At 51.6% G+C, this 22,276-nt stretch overlaps 2 protein-coding genes and 2 pseudogenes across 2 annotated transcripts; all 4 read left to right on the top strand.

The window, feature by feature from the left end:
* The first annotated feature begins 375 nt into the window (after window positions 1-375).
* LOC139032767 (2-acylglycerol O-acyltransferase 3-like) lies at window positions 376-3,856 on the top strand (annotated as a pseudogene).
* On the top strand, window positions 3,443-7,703 carry LOC139032768 (2-acylglycerol O-acyltransferase 3-like). Its single transcript, XM_070460674.1, has 6 exons — window positions 3,443-3,491; window positions 5,968-6,099; window positions 6,307-6,414; window positions 6,670-6,740; window positions 7,010-7,214; window positions 7,525-7,703. The coding sequence occupies exons 1-6, from the start codon at window positions 3,443-3,445 to the stop codon at window positions 7,701-7,703; spliced, it is 744 nt and encodes a 247-aa protein (XP_070316775.1).
* Window positions 7,704-7,796: 93 nt separating this feature from the next.
* LOC110126546 (replication termination factor 2 pseudogene) lies at window positions 7,797-14,278 on the top strand (annotated as a pseudogene).
* Window positions 14,279-17,910: 3,632 nt separating this feature from the next.
* Window positions 17,911-20,570, top strand: LOC110126434 (2-acylglycerol O-acyltransferase 3-like; the record flags this gene model as incomplete). Its single annotated transcript, XM_070460675.1, is given in 8 exon segments — window positions 17,911-18,106; window positions 18,319-18,426; window positions 18,514-18,584; window positions 18,843-19,047; window positions 19,323-19,497; window positions 20,059-20,261; window positions 20,352-20,456; window positions 20,459-20,570. Coding segments are annotated over 8 exon segments (1,164 nt in total), but the record flags the coding sequence as incomplete, so codon positions are not given.
* Window positions 20,571-22,276: the final 1,706 nt, after the last annotated feature.

Consider the following 22,276-nt stretch of genomic DNA (forward strand, 5'->3'; position numbering starts at 1 on the left):
GCAATCCTGCGAAGACCCAAGGACTTGGCCACTCACACCAGAAAGGCTTCCTGGGCTCCTACGGAAATCTTCATCCCTTCCCCCTGCCCCACCCCCTGGGGACCTGGAGCCCAGCAGCAGAAGGGCGGTGCCTGGGAGTCTCCACTGCCCCTCCATCTTCCTGCAGCATGAAAATGGTGCAGAAACAGGCTCAAAGTACTGAGCATCTACCAAAACGTGCTCTCTTTTCTCTTCATGAGTGAGGGGAGCAGGGCATGGTTCCACTAGGGACAGAAGGAAGGGGAAGGGGAAAGGTGGGGGAAGATGGGTTGGAGGCCCACATGCTGGGCAGCCCTTGGACAAAGAGAAGGGAGGGGACACAGGGCAGGTTGGGAGATGGGCAAAGATCTCATTGGTGAGTGTGGAGGCAAGAAGTCAGTGTGGTTCCAAAAGCTAATTCATTTTTCTTCCTCATCTTTCCCCCAGGCCCCTTCTTTTCTCTTCTTGCTTTCTACCTCCTCTTCACATCGCTCTGGTGTTTCTCTGTTCTCCACTTCATATGGTCTGTTTCTGGACCAGAACACACCCCAGCAAAGTGAGCACTAAACAAGGGCCCAGGTAGTGAGAGGTGATAAAGGTGGTCTCCAGGAATTCTTCCCCCACCCTTATCTCTGCCCAAGGAGGAAGGCATTCTCAGTGGATGAGGAATTGGATTGTTTGGAAACACCTGAGGGATTATTTCCCCACTAAGGTCACAGTTCACCCTCCAAGGAATGCGCTGCCTCTCCCTCTCCCCTACCCGCCCTCACCTCCTCACCCATTCCCATGCTGGAGTGTGAGCCCCGGCTGCCTAAGTTCCCACACTGGGGCAGGTTTTGGGATGATGTTTCAGAGGGGACCCTGGTGCACTTGATCCCATTGTGGTACCTTGAACCCTGAAGTCTGTTAGTGTAGAGGGAACTCTTTATAGCTGGTATCCTGCTTTCTTTACTCCTTTCTTATCATCCTCTCCACCTCCAACAGCTGGTAAAATCCGCAGAGTTGGCCCCCGATGGGAACTACTTGCTGGTGGCCCACCATCGTGGGACCACCAGCATCAGAACCTTCTGTAACTTCTGCACTGAGAGCACAGGTTTCTCCCGCCTGTTCCCGGGGCTTCAGCCCTGGTTAGGCACAACAAATGGCATCTTCTACATCTCTATCGCGACGACATTATGGGCTGCAGTGGGTCTTTAGCTCAGCGGGAAATGGCAAACTAACCCCATGTCCTTCAGAGGTGACCCAACCACCACCTAGAGCAGGAACCTGACTTGAACAGCGGCTGGGCTCACAGTGGGCTTTAGAGGATAGTTTTGAGGCAAGTGTCCTGCCTCCTTAAAGGGATAGGCGCTATAGGGCATGCTGACATGGGCACAGGGGTAGGGAGTTTGGAAAGAGAGGGATGGTTATGGCAGCCTTCATGTGCCAACAGGTAGGGTGAGAGAATAGGGAGCCAAGTAAGGGACTGTCAAATTCTTGCATACCCTCTTTCCTGCAGGGCTACATTCTACAAACCACCAGAGACTGGATTTTATCCTGTTCCACCCCAGCTTGGCCAGACTATGGCCGTCCTGGTCCGGGGAGAACACAAGGCCCTGTATGCCATCCCAGGGGAGCACTGCCTCACTCTCTGGAATCGTCAAGTCTTCGTCCGCCTGGCACTGAGGCACAGGTGGGCGGGGGCCCAGCCGGGGCAGGCTTCAGTGGTCAGAACCTCACAGTGTGTCTGGGGATCTACTCTCTATCCCGACACACCGCCCCTCTGGAGGTGGACTGGGTCTCCCCAGAGCTTCCACCATGAACACCCCTACAGGGCAAACCTGGCAGACCTGGAGTGTTTCTCTGTGCCCACCACTGGTGTCCATTTCCCAGGCTCCTCCCATGAAAAGAGAGATACAGTCACAGTGCTAATCACAGGACCCTGGGGCTCAGATGCCCTCTGTTGAAATTCTTAATGACAACCACGCAGGCAAGACCTTCCAAACTCATTTACTTTTGAAATAGTGTTAGTACTCCCCTTGCCACCAGGTTGTAACTAAGACAGTATCAGAAAATATATACAGGAAGGCCCTGTATCAGTCTTCTTAAGAAAACTAATTCCCTTCTCCCAGATCTATCTTAGTAGAACTCTCATTTGTCTCAAATGGACTTGGGAAGTGGTAACCTGTGGGGAATAATCTGGGGGTGCTCCTAGAGCCCCTGATGTCCTCTTCTCTCTTGCCCCCCTCTTCCCAGTGTCCCTCTAGTGCCCGTGTACTCCTTTGGAGAGAATGAAGCCTTCACAGTTAAGCCCCCTGCCCCAGACTCCTGGAAGCATCTGTTCCAGACCACCTTCAAGAAGATCATATACTTTCCTCCTTGCATCCTCTGGGGCCATGGTGTCTTCTCAGCCCGGTCCCGGGGCCTGGTGCCCTTGGCCAGACTCATCGCTACTGTGGGTAAGTGCCCGGCTGCAGGGAAGAAGGCCGCTGTGAGCAATATGGGCAGCCGAGAATCCTTCCCTGACCTGAGTCCCCCTGTCCCTGCAGTGGGCCGCCCCATCCCGGTGCCCCAGTGCCGGCAGCCCACGGAGGAGCAGGTGGACCACTATCACACGCTCTACACAAATGCCCTGGAGCAACCGTTCGAGGAGCACACGGAGAGCTGTGGCCGCCCGGCTTCTACTCGCCGCACCTCCATCCAGCCCTGGCCTCGCCCCTCCCCGCCTCCCGGCCCCCCAGCCCCTGATCCCAGGGCCTGAGCACCCCCACCGGCTGCCTGCTACTGTGCCAGGAAGAGCCAGTTCTCTCACCTCTGCTTCGTAGAGTCTCTCTGGGAGTGAGCCTGCCCACGTGGGTTCCATCTCCACCTGATCGAGACAGACTTGCTGCCTTAGACTGAGAGCAGGGCCCTGAATTCTCCTCCCAGAGACTGAATTCTGCTCTATCAGCTTCCGTCTAAGTCTCTTCCCTTGGCTAAGGCCTTTCTCCCTCTGAATAAAGGCATCTGCTTAGTTAAGAGATACAGGGCATCAGAATGGTGGTGGGGAGGGTAGATCCCTGAAGAACTCTTCTCTGAAGTGTGCACAGCGTTTAAGTAGATGCAGAGAATAGGGTAGATGGTGAAACACTGTGACCAAAGGCTGACAAGGGTCAAGAGTGCCTGTCAGAAGGGAGAGTTGGCATGACCTTTCGTGATAGAAGAGAAAGAGTTAAGTACACAGCTTCCTTCTGCATCTCCTCCCATCCTTCCTGTTCCCTGGGGGCTGGGAGATCACATGAAGCAGAGATTTGTTTTACCATATGAAGCCCTACTGCAAACCCAGCATTTGGTCCACATGAACTCATTCACTCAGTGAGAAGGGACTCTTGGGAAAATTAACTTATTAAGATCAAAAGATTTAAAAGAGTTTGGCAAAAGAAGAGCCAGTGAATTTATCACCGTCATGTCCATCACCACCATCATCATCACAGGCATGGCACCAGTGAAATATTGTGAGCGACTTTATGTGATCCAATGGACGGGAACCGGCCTGCCAGTGCAGGGGACACAGATGGGATCCCTGGTTCGAGAGGATCCCATGGAGCAACTAAGGATGCTGAGGATCAGCTAAGCCCAAAGGCCACAACGACTGAAACCTGGCCACTCTAGTGACCAAGAGCTGCAACTCCTGAGCTTGGGAGCCACAACTACTGAAGCCTGAGCCTAGGGCCTGTATTCTGAAAGTAGAGAAGGCTCCGCAATGAGAAGTCCATGCACAGCAAGGCAGAGGAGCCCCCATTCGCTGCAACCAGAGAGAGCCCTTGCACAGCAACAAAGACCCAGCACAGCCAATGATAAATAAATAATTTGAAATATTTGTAATAATTTTTTAATTTATTTTTTTTTCTATTTTAGTTTTGGCTGCATTGGGGTTTTGCTTTTGCATGCGGGGCTTTCTCCAGTTGCACAAAGCCAAAGCTATTCCCTACTGGTGGTGCATGGGCAACTCATAACCCTGGTTTCCATGATGCCGAGAACAGACTCTTGAGTGCTCAAGTTTCAGTAGTTTGGTTCCAGCTTAGTAGTTGTGGCACATGGGCTTAGATGGCTGATGGCAGGTGGAATCTTCCCAGACCAGGGATCGAACCTGTATCTCCTGTCTCCCCAAGGGGATTCCTAAGTGCTGGACCACCAGGGAAGTCCAATTTTCTTTTCATTAAAAAGTCATTTTAAAAAGTGATGATTCAGGAATTCCCTGGAGGTACAATGGTCGGCACTGTGAATTCACACTGCCCAGGGTTCAGGCTCAGTCCCTGGTCAGGAAATAAAATCCCACAGGGTACAGTGGAGCTCAACAACAAGAAGAAAGGACACTTTCTGTGACCTGAAAACTGCTGGCTTATCGCCTCTGGCCATTGTTGAACTGGGCCACGGTCACAGTGAGGACCAGCCCCAGTCCACCTGAGGGTGTGCCCTGCCCGGTGGACTCTCTGTTGGAGGGGCTCCCTAGTTCTTAGCATTTCCCACAAAGCCACGCCCCCAGAGGTCTCTCCACCAGGACATAAGCTACTCCTCAGGGATTAAAGCTTCCTGCACATCCTCTACCCTTCAGAGCCAGGCCCCGGGGAAAAAAAGGGAGCCCTGTTATTCAGGGTACACACCCACATGGCGAGCCCCACTGGCCCAGACCTCTGGCCTTGGGTGGGCCCAGGGACCCGCTGGAGTCAATGCCCAGATCCCAGATCAGATCGCTGAGCTTGCAGATCTGTCATCAGAAGGGATTTGTCAAGTTGGCTCTGGACCTCCGGTGAGGAACCCGGGAGGTGGGGGTGGCGTTGGTGGACTCTGGGGCAAGGCCTCTTGAGAGGAGCCCCACATTCAGGGCCCCAGAGTCAGGTGTCCCTGTGCCCCCAGAGCCTCCCCGGTGCCAGTCTTCTCTTTGGGGGAGAACGAGCCCTTCCACAGTTTCTCTGTCCACCGGGAGCGTTCTGGGTGGAAAGACCCAGGAAACACTGGGCTGCTGCTGAGACTGGCTCTATGAATGTTCCAGGCCCCAGGGCCTCCTCCTGCCCTTCCACACCTGAAACCTCTGCCTGCTCTGCTCCCAGGCTCCCCAGCCCGCTCCCCCCTCCAGGGCTCAAGGCCCCCGCGTGGTTAGGAGGTGAAGCTCCCAGGTTGGGGCCTGAATACTTGGTGCCAGCCCCGCCCCCAGGCTGGCATTGGGCAAACCCACCAGCCCTGAACACTGTCTCATGGGATCCCATGAGAAGGAAGGGGACTTCAAAGCATCTCGGCGATCACCCCTCTTGATCCTCTTCTGCCCACAGAGGGGGCTCCCATCCGGGTACAGCTGGGTGGGCTGTGGGGATGGAGGGGGCACCCCGGTGCAGGCGCCCATGCTGCCCTCATTGTCCTGAATGGCGCTCGCAGCTGTTCCAAGATTAGATCCTGTGCTTCGGGGTCCCCGCCAACAGTCACCTCCTACCCTCACCTAGGCCTCAGGCCCTGGAGGAGTTTAGGCGGGGCTGAATTTCAAGCTGGAAATATACATATGGTATTACTGTGTTTTTCCTTAGGGTTGATGTCCCTGTGCCAAGTAATGCCTCCGAGTGGCCTAGATGCTCCCAGGCCAGAAAAATGTGCGCGCTCGTCCAGGATCCGCGCGATCACACAGTCAGGGCTGGGATCCAGTGTGGGGTCCTGGCTTCTGCAACCCTCCTCACAATGATTTTGAATGCACCCAGGGCTGGACCTCCATGGCACGCCCCTTTGGCCGTCTCCCAGTCCCATGAAGAGACCAGCCCAGACCAACCAGTTCATGATAAGTGAGAACAGACTGGAGACCTCTGGGGCTCTGATTAGAGAGGCTCCCCCCACACACAGCCCCCTACAAGCCATCCTGGGAGATCCCAAGTGCTTGGTCACTCAGACCAGAAAGGCTTCCTGTGCTCCTACCAAAGCCTTCATCCCATTTTCCCCCGTTTGGAGCCCTACTGGCTGAAGGGGTGCACCTGGGACTCTCCACCGCCCCACTGCCCACCCCCAGCATGAAAACCCTAAAGAAACAGTGGTTAGAAGTACTGAGCATCTCCCAATATGTGCTGTGTTTCATCTTCCTGCGTAAGGGGAGCAGGGGTCCACTTGGGAAGGTGAGAAAAGGGAAGGTAGGCTAGGAAGGCTGGAGCACCCCTTACCGGACCAGGGCAAAGGGAGGGACATGGCAAAGTCTAGCAGAGAGACGGGCAAGGATCTCACTGGTGAGGGTAGAAGGGAGAAATCATTGCGACTTCACAATCTGAACCATTTTCATTTCTCAACTTTTCCCAGGCCCTGTCTTTTCCCTTCTTGGCATCTTCCTCCTCTTCACCTCACTCTGGTATTTCTCTCTTCTCTACTTGGTATGGTTATTCCTGGACTGGGACACACCCCAGCGAGGTGAGTGCTAAACAACGGCAGGAGGAGCAGGGGGTGAGAGGATGAGGTGGTTGGATGGCATCATGGACTCAATGGACATGAGTTTGAGCAAACTCTGGGAAATAGTGAAGGACAGGGAAGGCTGGCATGCTGCAGTCCATGGGGTCACAGAGAGTCAGACACAACTTAGCAGCGAAAGAATAACAAGAGCCCCAGTAGTGAGAGCTGATAAATGGTGTCTGTAGTGATTCTTCCCCCCTTATCTCTCTGCCCAAGGTGGAAGGCGTTGTCAGTGGTTGAAGAACTGCACTGTTTGGAAACACCTGAGCAATTATTTCCCCATTAAGGTAACAGGTCACCCTCCAAGGGATGCTCCACCCCTCCCTCTCCCTTACCTCCCCACCTCCCCTCTCCTCCCCTTGATGGATTCTCACCTCTGGCTGCTGAAGTTCAGGTGATGGGGCAGGGGGTGGGATGGTGTTCCAGAGTGGACCCTCGTGCCTTTGACCCCATCTTAGATCCTGGACTCTCAAGTCTCTTGGTGTGGAGGGAAGCCCTTTCAGCTGATGTTCTGCCTTCTGTTTTCTTTCCCGCATCCTGCCCCCTGCCCCCACAGCTGGTGAAGACAGCAGAGCTGCCCCCAGACAGGAACTACGTGCTAGTGTCTCACCCACACGGGATCATAGCCATCGGAAGCTTCTGTAACTTCGCCACGGAGGGCACTGGCTCCTCGCAGCAGTTCCCAGGGCTTCGGTTCTCACTGGCCGTGTTGAATGGCCTCCTGTACATGCCAGGCCATCGAGAGTACTTTCTGTCCTGTGGTGAGTTTGAGCTGAATGGCAGAGGGTGACCCCACCCCAATCTGGCCAGAGTGACCCCCACTCACCACCCACCCCAGGCACTTGGCTTGAATTGGCCAGGTTCCCAGTGGGGGTCAGGAGGTGGCTTGGCCCCAGAGTCCTGCATCCACGCTGGGAGAGTCACTGTAGGATACGTGGACAGGGGCACAGAGGTAGGGAGTTTGGAGAGAAGGGGGTGATGTCTGATACTTAGTGTGCTAAAGGGACAGGGGAGGGACTATGGAGCCAATGAGGGGGCGCTGACTGTTCCTGAACCTCCTCATGCCCACAGGAGTATGTTCTGTGAACCGTCAGAGCCTGGATTTTGTTCTGTCTGAACCACAGCTCGGCAGGGCTGTGGTCATCGTGGTCAGAGGGGCCAATGAGGTCCTGTATGCCGTCCCAGGGGAGCACTGCCCCACCCTCCGGAATCGTAAAGGCTTCGTCAGCCTGGCACTGAGGCACGGGTGAGTGGGTGCCCAGTCCGGGTTGCCTTCAATGGTCAGAACCTCGCAGTGTTTCTGGGGAGCTACACTCTGTCCCTACACACAGGCTGTGATCAAGATGGTGGATCAGAAGAACGTGCAATCACCTTCTCCTGCAAGAACTCTAAAATTACAACTCTCTGCTGAACAACCATTGACAGGAGAATGTTGGATCCCACGAAAAAAAGATACCCCACATCCAAGGGCAAAGGAGAAGCCCTCGCAAGATGGTAGGAGTGCCATCATTGCCTTTAGATCAAACCCCATACCCACCAGAGATGCTTGGAGGGTTCAAACCACACCCTGTGCACAACAGTGCACCCAGAGAAGCCGCAGAGGCTGAGCCAGACCTGCTCTGTGTCGCGTGAGTCCTGCAGAGGTGTGGGTCAGCGGTGGCCTGCACAGGGACAGGGCCTCTGGGTGCAGCAGGCCCGGGTCACACATCAGGTGGCATAAGCCCTTTCGGAGGTTGCCATTAACCCTACCAATAAATCCACCGAGCAGACGACCCACAAGCTGCAGAACAATTATACCAAATAAATTCTCACAGCGTTAAAGACATTTTGAAGCAGTTTGCCATTATCGTCATTACCTCTATCTTAGTTTGGTCTCAGGTCAAGCAACAGGGAGGGCACAGAGCCCCACCCATCAAGAGAATATTGGGTTAAAGATTTACTGAGCTTGGCCCAGCCCATCAAAACAAGACCCAGTTTCCCCCACAGTCAGTCTCTCCCATCAGGAAGCTTCCTCTGACTCATCCTTATCTGTCAGAGGGCAGACAAGGTGAAAATCACAATCACAGAACACTAACCAATCTGATCACATGGACCACAGCCTTGTCTAACTCAGTGAAACTATGAGCCATGCCATGCAGGGCCACCCAAGACGGACGGGTCATGGTGGAGAGTTCTGACAAAATGTGGTCCACTGGAGAAGGGAATGGCAAACCACTTAAGTATTCTTGCCTTGGGAACCCCATAAATAGTAGGAAAAGGCAAAAAGATATGACACTGAAAGATGAACTCCCCAGATCGGTAGTGCACAAAACGCTACTAGAGATCAGTGGAGAAATAACTCCAGAAAGAATGAAGCGATGAAGCCAAAGGGAAAACAACACCCAGTTGTGAATGTGACTGGTGATGGAAGTCAAGTCTGATGCTGCAAAGAACAATATTGCATAAGAGGTTGGAATGTTAGGTCCATGAATTAAGGCAAATTGGAAGTGGTCAAACAGGAGATGGCAAGAGTGAACATCAACACTTTAGGAATCAGTGAACTAAAATGAACTGGAATGGGTGAATTTAACTCACATGGCCATTATATCTATGACTGTGGGCAAGAATCCCTTAGAAGAAATGGAGTAGCCCTTGTAAAGAACAAAATAGTCCAAAACGCAGTACTTGGGTGCAATCTCAAAAACGACAGAATGATCTGTTTGTTTCCAAGGCAAACCATTCAACATCCCAGTAATCCAAGTCTATGCCCCAACCAGTAATGCTGAAGAAGCTGAAGTTGAATGGTTCTATGAAGACCTACAAGACCTTCTAGAACTAACACCCCCCAAAAGATGTCCTTTTCATCATAGGGGACTGGAATTCAAAACTAGGAAGTCAAGAGATGCCTGGAGTAATAGGCAAATTTGGCCTTGGAGTACAAAATGAAACAGGGCAAAGGCTAACAGTTTTGACTGTTTATGACAGTTTATGACACTGGTCATAGCAACACCCTCTTCCAACAACACAAGAGAAGACTCTACACATGAACATGACCAGATGGTCAGTACTGAAATCAGATTGATTATATTCTTTGCAGCCAAAGATGGAGAAGCTCTATACAGTCAGCAAAAATAAGACTGGGAGATGACTGTGGCTCAGATCAAGAACTCCTCATTGCAAAATTCAGACTTAAATTGAGGAAAGTAGGGGAAACCACTAGATCATTCAGGTATGATCTAAATCAAATCCCTTACAATTATACAGTGGCAGTGACAAATAGATTCAAGGGATTAGATCTGAAAGAAGTGCCTGAAGAACTATGGATGGAGGTTCATGACACTGTACAGAAGGCAGTGATCAAGATCATCCCCAAGAAAAAGAAATGCAAAATGGCAAACTGGTTGTCTGAGAAAAGAAGAGAAGCAAAAGGCAAAGGAGAAAAGGAAAGATAGACCCTGAATTCACAGTTCCGAGGAATAGCAAGGAGAGATAAGAAAGCATTCCCCAGTGAAAATGCAAAGAAATAGAGGAAAACAATAGAATGAGAAAGACTAAAGATCTCTTCAAGAAAATGAGAGATACCAAGGGAACTTTTCATGCAAAGATGGGCACGATAAAGGACAGAAATTGTATGGACCTAATAGAAGCAGAAGATATTAATAAAATGTGGCAAGAATACACAGAAGAAGTAAAGACCTTAATGACCCAGATAATCATGATGGTATGATCACTCGCCTAGAGCCAGACATCCTGGAGTCCAAAGTCAAGTGGGCCTTAAGAAGTATCACTACAAACAAAGCTAGTGGAAGTGAAGAAATTCCAGCTGAGCTATTTCAAATCCTAAAAGATGATGCTGTGAAAGTGCTGCACTCAATATGCCAGGAAATTTGGAAAATTCAGCAGTGGCCTCAGGACTGGAAAAGGTCAGTTTTCACTCCAATCCCAAAGAAAAGCAATGCCAAAGAATGTTAAACTACCGCAGTTGCACTCATCTCACACCCTAGCAAAGTAATGCTCAAAATTCTCCAAGCCAGCCTTCAACAGTACGTGAACCGAGAACTTCTAGGTGTTCAAGCTGGATTTTTTTTTTTTTTTTCTGTTTCATTTTTTCCCTGTCATTTTTTTTCATTTATTTTTATTAGTTGGAGGCTAATTACTTTACAATACTGTAGTGGTTTTTGCCATACATTGACATGAATCAGCCATGGATTTACATGTGTTCCCCATCCTGATCCCCCCTCCCACCTCCCTCCCCATCCCATCCCTCTGGGTCTTCCCAGTGCATCAGCCCTGAGCACTTGTCTCATGCATCCAACCTGGGCTGGCAATCTGTTTCACACTTGATAATATACATGTTTCAATGCTATTCTCTCAGATCATCCCACCCTCGCCTTCTCCCACAGAGTCCAAAAGTCTGTTCTATACATCTGTGTCTCTTTTTCTGTCCTCCATATATGGTTATCATTACCATCTTTTAAAATTCCATATATATGCCTTAGTATACTGTATTGATGTTTATCTTTCTGGCTTACTTCACTCTCTATAATGGGCTCCAGTTTCATCCATCTCATTAGAACTGATTCAAATATATTCTTTTTAATGGTTGAGTAATATTCCATTGTGTACATGCACCATAATTTTCTTATCCATTCGTCTGCTGATGGGCATCTAGGTTGCTTCCATGTCCTGGCTAGTATAAACAGTGCTGCGATGAACATTGGGGTGCACGTGTCTCTTTCAGATCTGGCTTCCTCCGTGTGTATGCCCCTGAGTGGGATTGCTAGGTCATATGGCAGTTCTATTTCCAGTTTCTTAAGGAATCTCCACACTGTTCTCTATAGTAGCTGTACTAGTTTGCATCCCCACCAACAGTGTAAGAGGGTTCCCTTTTCTCCACACCCTCTCCAGCATTTATTGTCAAGCTGGATTTAGAAAAGGCAGAGGAACCAGAGATCAAATTGCCAACATCCGTTGGATCATCGAAGAAGCGAGTTCCAGAAAAATATCTACTTCTTCTTTATTGACTATGCCAAAGCTTTTGACTGTGTGGATCACAACAAACTGTGGAAAATTCTTCTAGAGATGGGAATACCAGACCACCTGACCTGCCTCCTGAGAAACCTATATGCAGGTCAAGAAGCAACAGTTAGAACTGGACATGGAACAACAGACTGGTTCCAAACTGGGAAAGGAGTATATCAAGGCTATATTTTGTCACCCTGCTTATTTAACTAATATGCAGAGTACATCATGCGAAATGCCAGGCTGCATGAAGCACAAGCTGGAACCAAGATTACAAGGAGAAATATCAATAACCTCAGATATGCAGATGACACCACCCTTATGGCAGAAAACAAAGAGGAACTGAAGAGCCTCTTGATGAAAGTGAAAGAGGAGAGTGAAAAAGCTGGCTTAAAACTCAACATTCAAAAAACGAAGATCATGGCATCTGGCCCCATCACTTCATGGCAAATAGATGGGGAAACAATGGAAACAGTGACAGACTTTATTTTCTTGGGCTCCAAAATCACTGCAGATGGTGACTGCAGCCATGAAATTAAAAGACACTTGCTCCTTGGAAGAAAAGCTATGACAAATCTAGACAGCATATTAAAAAGCAGAGAGATTACTTTGCCAACAGAGGTCCGTCTAGTCAAGGCTATGGTTTTTCCAGTAGTCATGTATGGATGTGAGAGTTGGACGATAAAGAAAACGGAGCACTGAAGAATTAATGCTTTTGAACTGTGGTGTTGGAGAAGACTCTTGAGAGTCCCTTGGACTGCAGGAGATCAAACCAGTCCCTCCTAAGGGAAATCAGTCCTGAATATTCATTGTAAGGACTGACGCTGAAGCCGAAGCTCCAATATTTTGGCCACCTGATGCAAAGAACTGACTCATTAGAAAGGACCCTGATCTTGGGAAAGATTAAAGGCAGGAGGAGAAGGGGACAACAGAGAATGAAATGGTTGGATGGCATCACTGACTCAGTGGAAATGAGTTTGAGCAAGCTCCCGGAGTTGGTGATGGACAGGGAAGCCTGGTATGCTGCAGTCCATGAGGTCACAAAGAGTTGGACCCAACTGAGTGACCAAACTAAACTGAGGAGCCTGGAAGTGCTTTCTTGGTGGCTCAGCAGTAAAGAATTGTCCTGCATGCAGGAGACACAGGAGACTCAGGTTTGATCCCTGGGTCGGGAAGATCCCCTGGAGGAGGGCGTGGCAATCCACTCCAGTATTCTTGCCTGGAGAATGCCATGCACAGAGGAGCCTGGAAGTCTACAGTCCACAGGATCTCAGAGCCAGACATGACTGAAGTGACCTAGCAGGCTTGCACACAAGAGCCTGGAAGCTTTCCTGGATCCCATGTGTAATCTTGCTAGAGACAAGAAGGGCTTGTGTAAGGCTGGACCCAAAGAAGGACTTCCCTTGTCAGGATAAGATGAGAACCCTCCACCCCAGCATAGTCACTGTCTCTCCTTCCCGATTCCCTCCTCACCTGATGGCATCTTCTCCCATGCAGGAAGGATGAGGGAGGCATAGCCCTGGCTGTGGTCCAGGGACAATGCTGGACCATGTGTTCTAGTAGGGAAGACAGACTGGAAGCTTACTGTGGCTTCTTGGATCTAAGCTTTAGTTCCATGGAATCCGGAGAGGAGAATCCGGAGGGTCAACCCATGAGAGCTTCCTGTAAGTGGGGGATGGAAAGCAGCCTTGAAAAAATAAAAAACCTCCTGGAGCTGGTCTTGCCTCCAGTCCCAAGGAGACCGTCAGAGCCTTGCAGAGGCCCCTGGAGGTGCCCTGAGGAGAGCAGAGCAGGCCCCTTTAGCCTGGTCCTCCCCAGCCTTGCACCAGCTGCCTTCCTGAATGTTCCCTTGCAGAAGTCCTTTTAAAAACCAAACAAGGCCAGAAATTGCTGGCTCTGGAAATTGCTGCTGTAAGTGATTGCTCTGGACTCTGTTGGCTTGCAGGTGGGTTGCAACGGAGGAATAATCACTAAGAGGCATAAACTGGTGAAGGGGCTGAAGAAGGTTGAGGAGGTCGACAAGGATGCTGAATTAGTGGCCCAGTGAAACTACTATGCTCTAAGTCAGGAAATACTAAGACAACCAGTAGTTGCCTGTGAACTTGGCGGACTTTACAACAAAGATGCCATCATTGAGATTTTATTGGCCAAATCTTCCCAAAAGGCTCTTGGGAAGTCAGCCTCTCACATTAAAAGCATTAAGAATGTGACAGAACTGAGGCTCTCTGACAACCCCGCCTGGGAAGGTGATCAGATGACCTCCAGCGAACATGTTTTATCTGCCCCGTCGTGGGCTTGGAGATGAACGCCGACACAGGTGCTACTTCCTCCAGTGCTGTGGTTGTGTGTTTTCTGTGCGAGACCTCAAAGAGATCAAAGCAGAAGTTTGTCACACGTGCAGGGCTGCCTCCCAGGAGGGGACCGGGTCATCAGGCTCAATGGCACCAAGGAAGGTGTGGAAGTGCTGCTGAAGAGCAGGATGGAGGAGGTGCGGCTGCGAGCCAAGCTGGGGAAGAAAACAAAGGAACCCAAGGTGCCAGAGTCTGTCTCAAAATCAGGTGTCAGTGAAGAAGCCCCAGGACCATCAAAAATGAAGACAGGGAAGCCCGAAGAACCCAGTCTTGACTCTCGAGAGAAGAAGACCAACTCAGCTCCCAAAAGTGCAGCAGGACCTGGGAGCGCTTCTGGAAAAGCCACCAAGAGGTCCATCGCTGGCAGCGAAGAGTCAGAAGCTTACAAGTCTCTCTTCACCACCCATAGCTCTGCCAAGTCCTCCAAGGAGGAGTCGGCCCACTGGGTCACCCACACGTCCTACTGCGTCTGAGGCCTGCGGGACAGCCTCCCCAGGCCCTGTGCACTCGCTTGTCCCCTTAAAGCTGAAGCCACTTGAGTAGGAAGGCGTAGTGGGGACTCAGTGACCCTGCTGGCCCCTGCCTATCACCCTCTCCTGGTCACCTCCAGCCTCTGTGCACTTGGGCCTTCCCACGGCCCCGAGAGCATTTTGGCCACATATTTACACTCAAAATAATTAAAGACTCCAGATTCCTCCTGGGTGTGTGATCAGCTCATTTTGACTGAAATTCTCGTGGTGTTGCTGCCAATGGTTAATTAATTAAATAAGCAGAGTGAGATTGAACTTGAGAAAGGAAAAAAAAAAACAAAACCACTGTCCTTGGACATTTCCAGCCTCTGACACCCCACTTGCACCCACAGCTAGATTGTCCTTCTTCCTTCCTCCCACCCAGACTCCCATGAAAATGTGTCACCATTTCTTGTGGACTGAGCATCACTCTGGCCAGACTCTAAAGTCCCTGTCACCCTTGGCCCCCGCCACCCTCATCACTTCCCCTTGGATGCAGGTGGGTTGAGCAGGCACAGGAGGAAATATTTCTTGCCAAAAGGTCCCTGGACCAGGAAGCTGCAGGCGAGTGAGACCTGGGGCAGGGACAGAAAGGTGTGCCAGCCTGAGCCATACTAGAATCTGCCTATCCTGTCTCCTACTAACCCACTCTTCATTCATGGAGCATCTCCCTGTGCTGGGCATGCATCATGAGAGCTGCAGTGATGAGCCCAATTCTCTTCTTGTTGCTCACGATGTTCGGGAGACTCTGATCAGAAAGTCATCACGACAGAGGGAAAGTGCTTTGTGTCAGGAGACAATGTGACGTGTGACAGAGGCTTCTGATGGGTGCGTGTCAGACTTCCCTAAAAGAAAGTAACTTTGGGACTTGCCCGGTAGCCCAGTGGTTAAGAAACTGCCTTGCAATGCAGGGGACAGGTTTGATCCCGGGTCAGGGAAGGAAGGTCTGACATGCTGCAGGGCAACTAAACCTGCACTGCGACGAAAATCCCGCGTGACACTAAGACCTGATGCAGCCAAATAAATAAATATTAAAAGAAAAGTAACCTTCACAAAAAACGAAAGTGTCCTTCCAGTGAGGACAGGGGCAATATAGGGGTGGGGAGTGGAGGTCACCGCAAAGTACTGAATGCCAGATAGGATCAATGATGTTTGTTCAATACAGGGAATATTGACAATATTTTTAAGAACTGTAAATGGAAAGTAACTGTTAAAAATAATAATAATTTAGATTTCCCTGGTGGTACAATGGATGGGAATGCCAATGCAGGGGACACAGGTTCAATCTCTGGTCAGAGAGAATTCCACATGCCATGGAGTGACTGAGCCCGAGGGCCACAAAAGCTGAAGCCTGGGATGCCTAGGGCCCAAGAGCCTCAGCCACTAAGCCTGGTGCTGCAACTACTGAGCCCGGATGCCACAACTACTGAAGCCATGAGCCTAGAGCCTGTATTCTGAAACAAGAGAAGGCACCACAATAAGTCCACGCCCAGCGAGGCAGGGTAGACCCTGTTCAGTGTAGCCAGAGAAAGCCCTTGCACAGCAACAAAGACCCAGTGATAAATAAATAAACAATTTAAAATAGCTGCAATAACCTTTTAAATTTAATTCTTTTTTTCTATTTTATTTTTGGTTGCATTGAATCTTTCTGGCTGCGTGCAGTGCTCACTCCAGTTGCACCAAGCCAGGGCTATACTCTACTTGCGGTGCGTGGGCTTCTCCTTGCTGTGGCTTCTATGTTGCCAAGCACAGACTCTAGAGCTCTTGGGTTTTAGTATCTGTGGCTGCACCTCAGTAGCTGTGTTGCATGAACTTAATTGCCTCCTGGCATGTGGAATCTTCCCAGACCAGGGGTCAAACCCGTGTCTCCTGACTTGCCAGGAGGATTCCTAACTGCTGGACCACCAGGGAAGTCTAATTTTTTTTTTTTTTTATGTGATGATCGAGGAATTCCCAGGTGGTACAGTGAATAGGACTCTGAGTTCACACTACCGAGGGCCCAGGTTCAATCCCTGGCTGGGGAACTAAAATCCCACAAGGCCAAGGATGGCCAAACAACAAAACAAGAAACAGGGACTTTCAGTAACCTGGAAACAATGCTGGCTCACTGCCTCTGGTCAGGCCTGAACAAGGTCCTGGTCACAGTGAACACTGGCCCCCGACCACTTGGAGCATGTGCCCACAGCCCAGTGGTCTCTCTGTTGGAAGGTCTCCCCACTCCTTAGCATTTTCCACAAAGCCACGCCCCCAGAGGTCTCTCCACGGGAGCCTAAGCTGCTCCTCAGGGATTAAAGCTTCTTGCACATCCTCTACCTCTCAGGGCCAGGCCCTGGGGTAAAATGGGGAGCCCTGCTATTCAGGGTACACACCCACAAGGCGAGCCCCACTGGCCCAGACCTCTGGCCTTGGATGGGCCCCAGTACCACCTGGAGTCAATGACCAGATCCCAGATCAGATTGCTGACTTTCCAGATCTGCAATCAGAAGGGATTTGTCAAGTCGGCAATGAAACACTGGTGAGAAACACGGGGGTGGCCAGGCAGGATTTCTAGGGCAGTGCTGCTGGGGAGAAGCCCCACCCCCAAGGGCCCAGAATCAGGCATCCCTTATGCCCCCAGAACCTCCCCGGTGCCAGTCTTCTCTTTGGGGGAGAATGAGCCCTTCCACAGTTTCTCTGCCCACCGGGAGGGGTTCTGGGTGGAAAGACACAGGAAACACTGGGCTGCTGCTGAGAGTGGCTCTACGCATGTTCCAGGCCCCAGGGCCTCCTCCTGCCCTTCCACACCTGAAGCTTCTACCTGCTCTGCTCCCAGGTTCCCCAGCCCGCTCCCCACTCCTGGGCTCAAGGCCCCCGCATGGTTGGGAGGTGAAGGTCCCAGGTTGGGGCCTGAATACTTGGTGCCAGCCCCGCCCCCAGGCTGGCATTGGGCAAACCCACCAGCCCTAAACTCTGTCCCACCCGATCCCTCAGGAAGGAGAGGGACTTACTTGAAGGGGTCTCAGTGGCCACCCGTCTTATTCTCTTCTGCCCACACTGCAGGCCCCGATCCACGTACAGTGACCCAGGGGGCTGGCTCAGCACACGTGGACTTGGGGCACGGGGTCCCTGTGGAGCCACCCAGGTGGCTGCTCCAAGAGCACACCCTGTGCGTCGGGGTCTCTGCCCACAGTCACCACCTTATCACTAGGCGGCCGCAGGGTCCTGGAGGAGTGTGCGTGGGGACTGAATTTCACACTGGGAATATACATGTGGGATTACTGTGTTTGTCCTTAGGGTTGATGTCCCCACACCAAGTATTGCCTCCGAGTAGCCTAGACACTCCCAGACCTGCAAACACTAGGGCGTGCTCATCCAGGATCTGTGATATCATGCAGTCAGGGCTGGGACTCAGTGGGTGGGCTCTCTGCCTTCTGCAACCCTTTCCCCACAAAATTTCTACTGCACCTGGGGGTAGACCTCGGTGGCACATCCCCTATCCCGCTTCCCAGCCCCAAGCAGTGGCCAGCCCAGACCAACCCACTGGAGAAGTTCATGGTAAGTGTGGGGAGCCTGGAGACGGCTGAGGTTCTGAACATAGTCTCCACATCCACAGGTGATCTCTGGAGGCCGCAAGGGCTTGGTCACTGAGACCAGAAAGGCTTCCAGCATCCAGTCCGGTAGTCCTGCTGGCAGAAGGGGAGCACCTGGGAGTCTCCACTGCCCTGCTGCCCTCCCCCACCATGAAAACCCTGCAGAAACAGCAGCTAGAAGTACTGAGCACCTACAAATACGTGTTCTGTTTCCTCTTCATGGGTGAGGGGAACCAAGCTGGGGTCCACTAGGGAAGATGGAAAGGGGGAAGGTGGGAGAGAAAGGCTGGAGCCCACCCTCACCCGGACCACTAGGGCCAGGGAGGGAGGGCCCAGAAGTCCAGCTGGGAGACCGGCAGGGGTCTCACTGGTGAGGGTGGAGAAGTCTCTGCAGTTTCAGAAGCTAAATCATTCTCCTTTCTCATTTGAACCCAGGCCCTTTCTTTTCCCTTCTTGGCGTCTTCCTCCTCTTCACCTCCCTCTGGTGGCTCTCTGCTCTCTATGCGGTGTGGTTATTCCTGGACTGGGACACACCCTGCCAAGGTGAGCGCTTAAACAAGGGCCCATGTAGAAGAGGTGATAAAGGGTGTCTGTAGGAATTCTTCCCCCACACTTACCTGTCTGCTCAAGGAGGAAGGCGTTCTCAGTGGATGAGGAATTGGGTTCCTTGGAAACAGCTGAGGGATTATTTCCCCATTAAGGTAACAGGACACCCTTCAAGGGATGTTCTCCCCCTCCCACTCTCCTACCCCACCACCTCCTCACCCCTCCTCACCTCTCCCTGTGACGGCTGCTTCAGTTCAGTCAATCAGGCAGCAAGCGTGGTGGTTCAAGAGTGAACCGTGTGCCCTTGACCGCAACTTTGATTCTGAACTCTGAAGTCTGTTAGTGTGGAGGGAGGTCTTGTCCCGTAAGTCTTCTATGCTTATTTCCCTCACCCTGTCCCCTGCCCCCCACAGCTGATAAAAACAGCAGAGCTGCCCTCAAGCAGGAACTGCGTGCTTGTCGCCCACCCACATGGGATCCTGAGCATCGGAGTCTTCTGTAACTTCTGCGCTGAGGTCACTGGCTCCTCGCAGCAGTTCCCCAGACTTCAGTTCTCGTTGGCCATATTGAACAGTCTCTTTTACCTCCCAGTCTATCGAGACTATGTTATGTCCTATGGTAAGTCTTGAGCCGAGTGACAGAGGTAACTCCATCTGGCCGGAGTGGTCCCCACTCACAGTCTACTGCAGGCACTCGGCTTAAACTCACAGTGGAGGGTCAGGAAGTGGCTTTGGAGCAACGGTTCTGCATCCTTGCTGGGAGAGGCGCTGGGGACAGGGGTAAGGAGTTTGGAAAGAAAGCGTGGTATCTCACTCTTCCTGTGCTAAAGGGAGAAGAGCCTAGGGAGCCAACGAGTGGGTAAGATCTGTTCCTGCACCCCGTCCTGTCCACAGGAACATGTTCCGTGAACCATCAGAGCCTGGATTTTATTCTGTCTCAGCCCCAGCTCGGCCAGGCTGTGCTCATATTGGTCGGGGGAGCCCTCGAGGCCCTGCATGCCGTCCCAGGGGAGCACCGCCTCACTCTCTGGAACCGTAAATGTTTTGTCCACCTGGCACTGAGGCACGGGTGAGCGAGGACCCAGCCGGGGCTGCCTCCAATGGTCAGAACCTCTGGGGATCTACACTCTATGCCTACACACCCGCCCCCTGGACATGGACTGTGTGTCCCCAGAGCTTACACGGTGACCACCTCTAGAGGGCGCTCTGGGCAGCCCTTCAGTGTTGGCTGGCTGCCCAGCCCTGAGCCCCTTCCCCAGACTTCCTCCCACGCAGAGAGAGACAGGGTCACAGTGCCAATCGCTGGACCCTGGGGCTCAGACTCCCTCAGCTCACATTCTTTTATGACACCTTCTCACAGGCAAGACCTTGCATGCTGCTTTACTTGCGAAATAGAGTGAATATTCACTTTGCACCTTGTTGAGACTATATCAGAAAATGTATATAGGACAGCCCAGTACACAATCCTCTTAAGAAATGTAAGTCCCTTCTTCCAGATCTTTCTTCATAGCCCCTGTCATTGCTTCAGATGGCCTTGGGAAGTGGGAAGCTGTGGGGGAGGAATGTGGGGGCACTCCTAGAGCCCCTGATCTGACCAGCCCTCTTCTCTCTTGTCTCCCCACATTCCCAGCGCCTCTCTGGTGCCCGTGTACTCCTTTGGGGAGAATGACATCTTCAGAGTTAAGGTTTTTGCCCCAGACTCCTGGCAGCGTCTGTTCCAGGTCACCATCAAGAAGCTCCTGAGCTTCTCTCCTTGCATCTTCTGGGGCCGTGGTCTCTTCTCAGCCAAGTCCTGGGGCCTGGTGCCCTTGGCCAGACCCATCACCACTGTGGGTGAGTGCCCGTGTCCAGGGAAGAAGGCCGCTATCCGCTGTGTGTGCAGCCGAGGCCCCTCCCCTGACCTGAGTCCCCCTGTCCCTGCAGTGGGCCGCCCCATCCCGGTGCCCCAGTGCCCGCAGCCCACCGAGGAGCAGGTGGACCACTATCACACGCTGTACACGAAGGTTCTGGAGCAACTGTTTGAGGAGCACAGGAGAGCTGTGGCCTCCCGGCTTCTACTCGCCTCACCTTCATCCAGCCCTGGCCTCACCCCTGTGCCCCTCCCAGCCTGCCCCCCGCCCCCAGCCCCTGATCCCAGCGCCTGAGAACCCCACCTACTGCCACGCTACTGTGCCAATAAAAGTTCTCTCACCACTGCTTGGTAGAGTCAGATGCCTGCAGAACTCAGGCTCTCCCTCTGTGTGTGAGCCTGCCCACGTGGAATCCACCTCTATCCTAATGGGTACAGTTTCTGCCTTTGACCGAGTATCAGACCCATACATTCTTCCTCCCAGAAACTTAATTCTGCTGCATGAGTTTGCTTAAGTCTCTTCCTTTGGCGGGGTCCCTTCTCCCTCTGTAAATAAAGGCATGTCCTTAGCTAGGAGCTGTCAGGGAGGGGAGCTCCCCAGAGGGCTTGGCTTTTAAGAGAGAACAAGGTTAGATAGGAAGAGTCAATAGTGTAGATGGTGAAATATCATGAACAAAAGCTGATAAGGGTCAAGGGCACCTGCCTGGAGGGAGTGTTGGACCGGTCTCCCGTGACAGAAAAGATAGAGTTAAGTGCATAGCTTCCTTCTGCATCTCTTCCCATCCTTCATGTTCCCTGGGGGCTGGGAGACCAGATGAAGTAGGGATTTATTTTACCAGCTTGCAGCCCTACTGCAAGCCTAGCCTTAGGTCCATGTAAACTCATTTGCTCAAATAGAGAGAACTGTTGTGCGAATAAAATTATTAAGATTTAAGGAAAAAAAAAAGATTTAAGGACTTAGTACAGAGGTTGGTTATATGAGCCAATGAATTTACTGTGATCATCACCTTCATCATCACAGTCAGAGCATGAAGGAAAGGAGATGGCCAACTGAAACAGTCTGAGTGACTTTATGAGGTCATAGCATCCTTTGACTTGTGTCCGTCCTATTTGCTGACTGGCTTTGTCTGGATCCATAACTTAAACGAGAAGAACTTGTTCAAATGTAACTGAGGGCAATTCTGTCTTCTGCCATCTCAGAGAGTTTATTCAGTGGAAGAATTTTTCTTTTGTCACTAGATAAAAATCTTGGCAGTCCTGTAACTTATCTGGACTCAGGTGATAGATGAGTTCTACATTCACTAGTGTTGGTACCTAGAAAAGCTCAGCGGGATTAGCAATCAACACTTCAGTCTTCACCAAGGACAGAAATTTCCCGTCTAGAGCGAGAGTGAGTTGGTGATAAGTGGTGGGTGGGAGTTGGGGGGCACCTGCTTGGCCAGAAATAGAGGCAGTGGAGGGATGTGTCACTCCCTTGCTCACCAGCAAAAAGGGAGCCCCCAAGTTCTTGGTTGCTCTGTCCTAAGGAAGCAATGTGTTCTCTGAGTTCTGAAGTTAATTTCTTTTCCTTGTGAGTCTTCTCATGGATTCTTTGGAGTTTTCCCTTAGATCCCCTGGGAGCTTCTGTACCTCAGCATTGGGCCCTGGTTTTCTGCCCATGGATTCAATGTAGGTTTCCCTGTAGGAACTCCATCACTCTCCCAGGTCAGAGGATGAGGAGAGAGATGGGAGAGAGGGATGGGGAAAAAAAAAAAAAACAGCTCCAGGCTTGGGCATCCTTGGCCCGGATACACTTGGGGTCATCCACTTGTCCAGCCTTCTTTCTTGGATGGGCATATCCAGTCAGCCACTCCATTTCTCGCACAAGCACAGCCCCTAAACACTGGGGACATCCCAAGGTCCTTTGAGTCTTGAAGCCTTTCTCCACCAACCTGGTTGACTTCCCCTTTGCAGGTAGGGCTCTAAAAGTCCTCCCCAAACCCCTTTCTCTTTCTTCTCC

This window comes from Odocoileus virginianus, chromosome 33 (genome assembly GCF_023699985.2).
Source record: "Odocoileus virginianus isolate 20LAN1187 ecotype Illinois chromosome 33, Ovbor_1.2, whole genome shotgun sequence".
NCBI classification, from domain to species: Eukaryota; Metazoa; Chordata; class Mammalia; order Artiodactyla; family Cervidae; genus Odocoileus; species Odocoileus virginianus.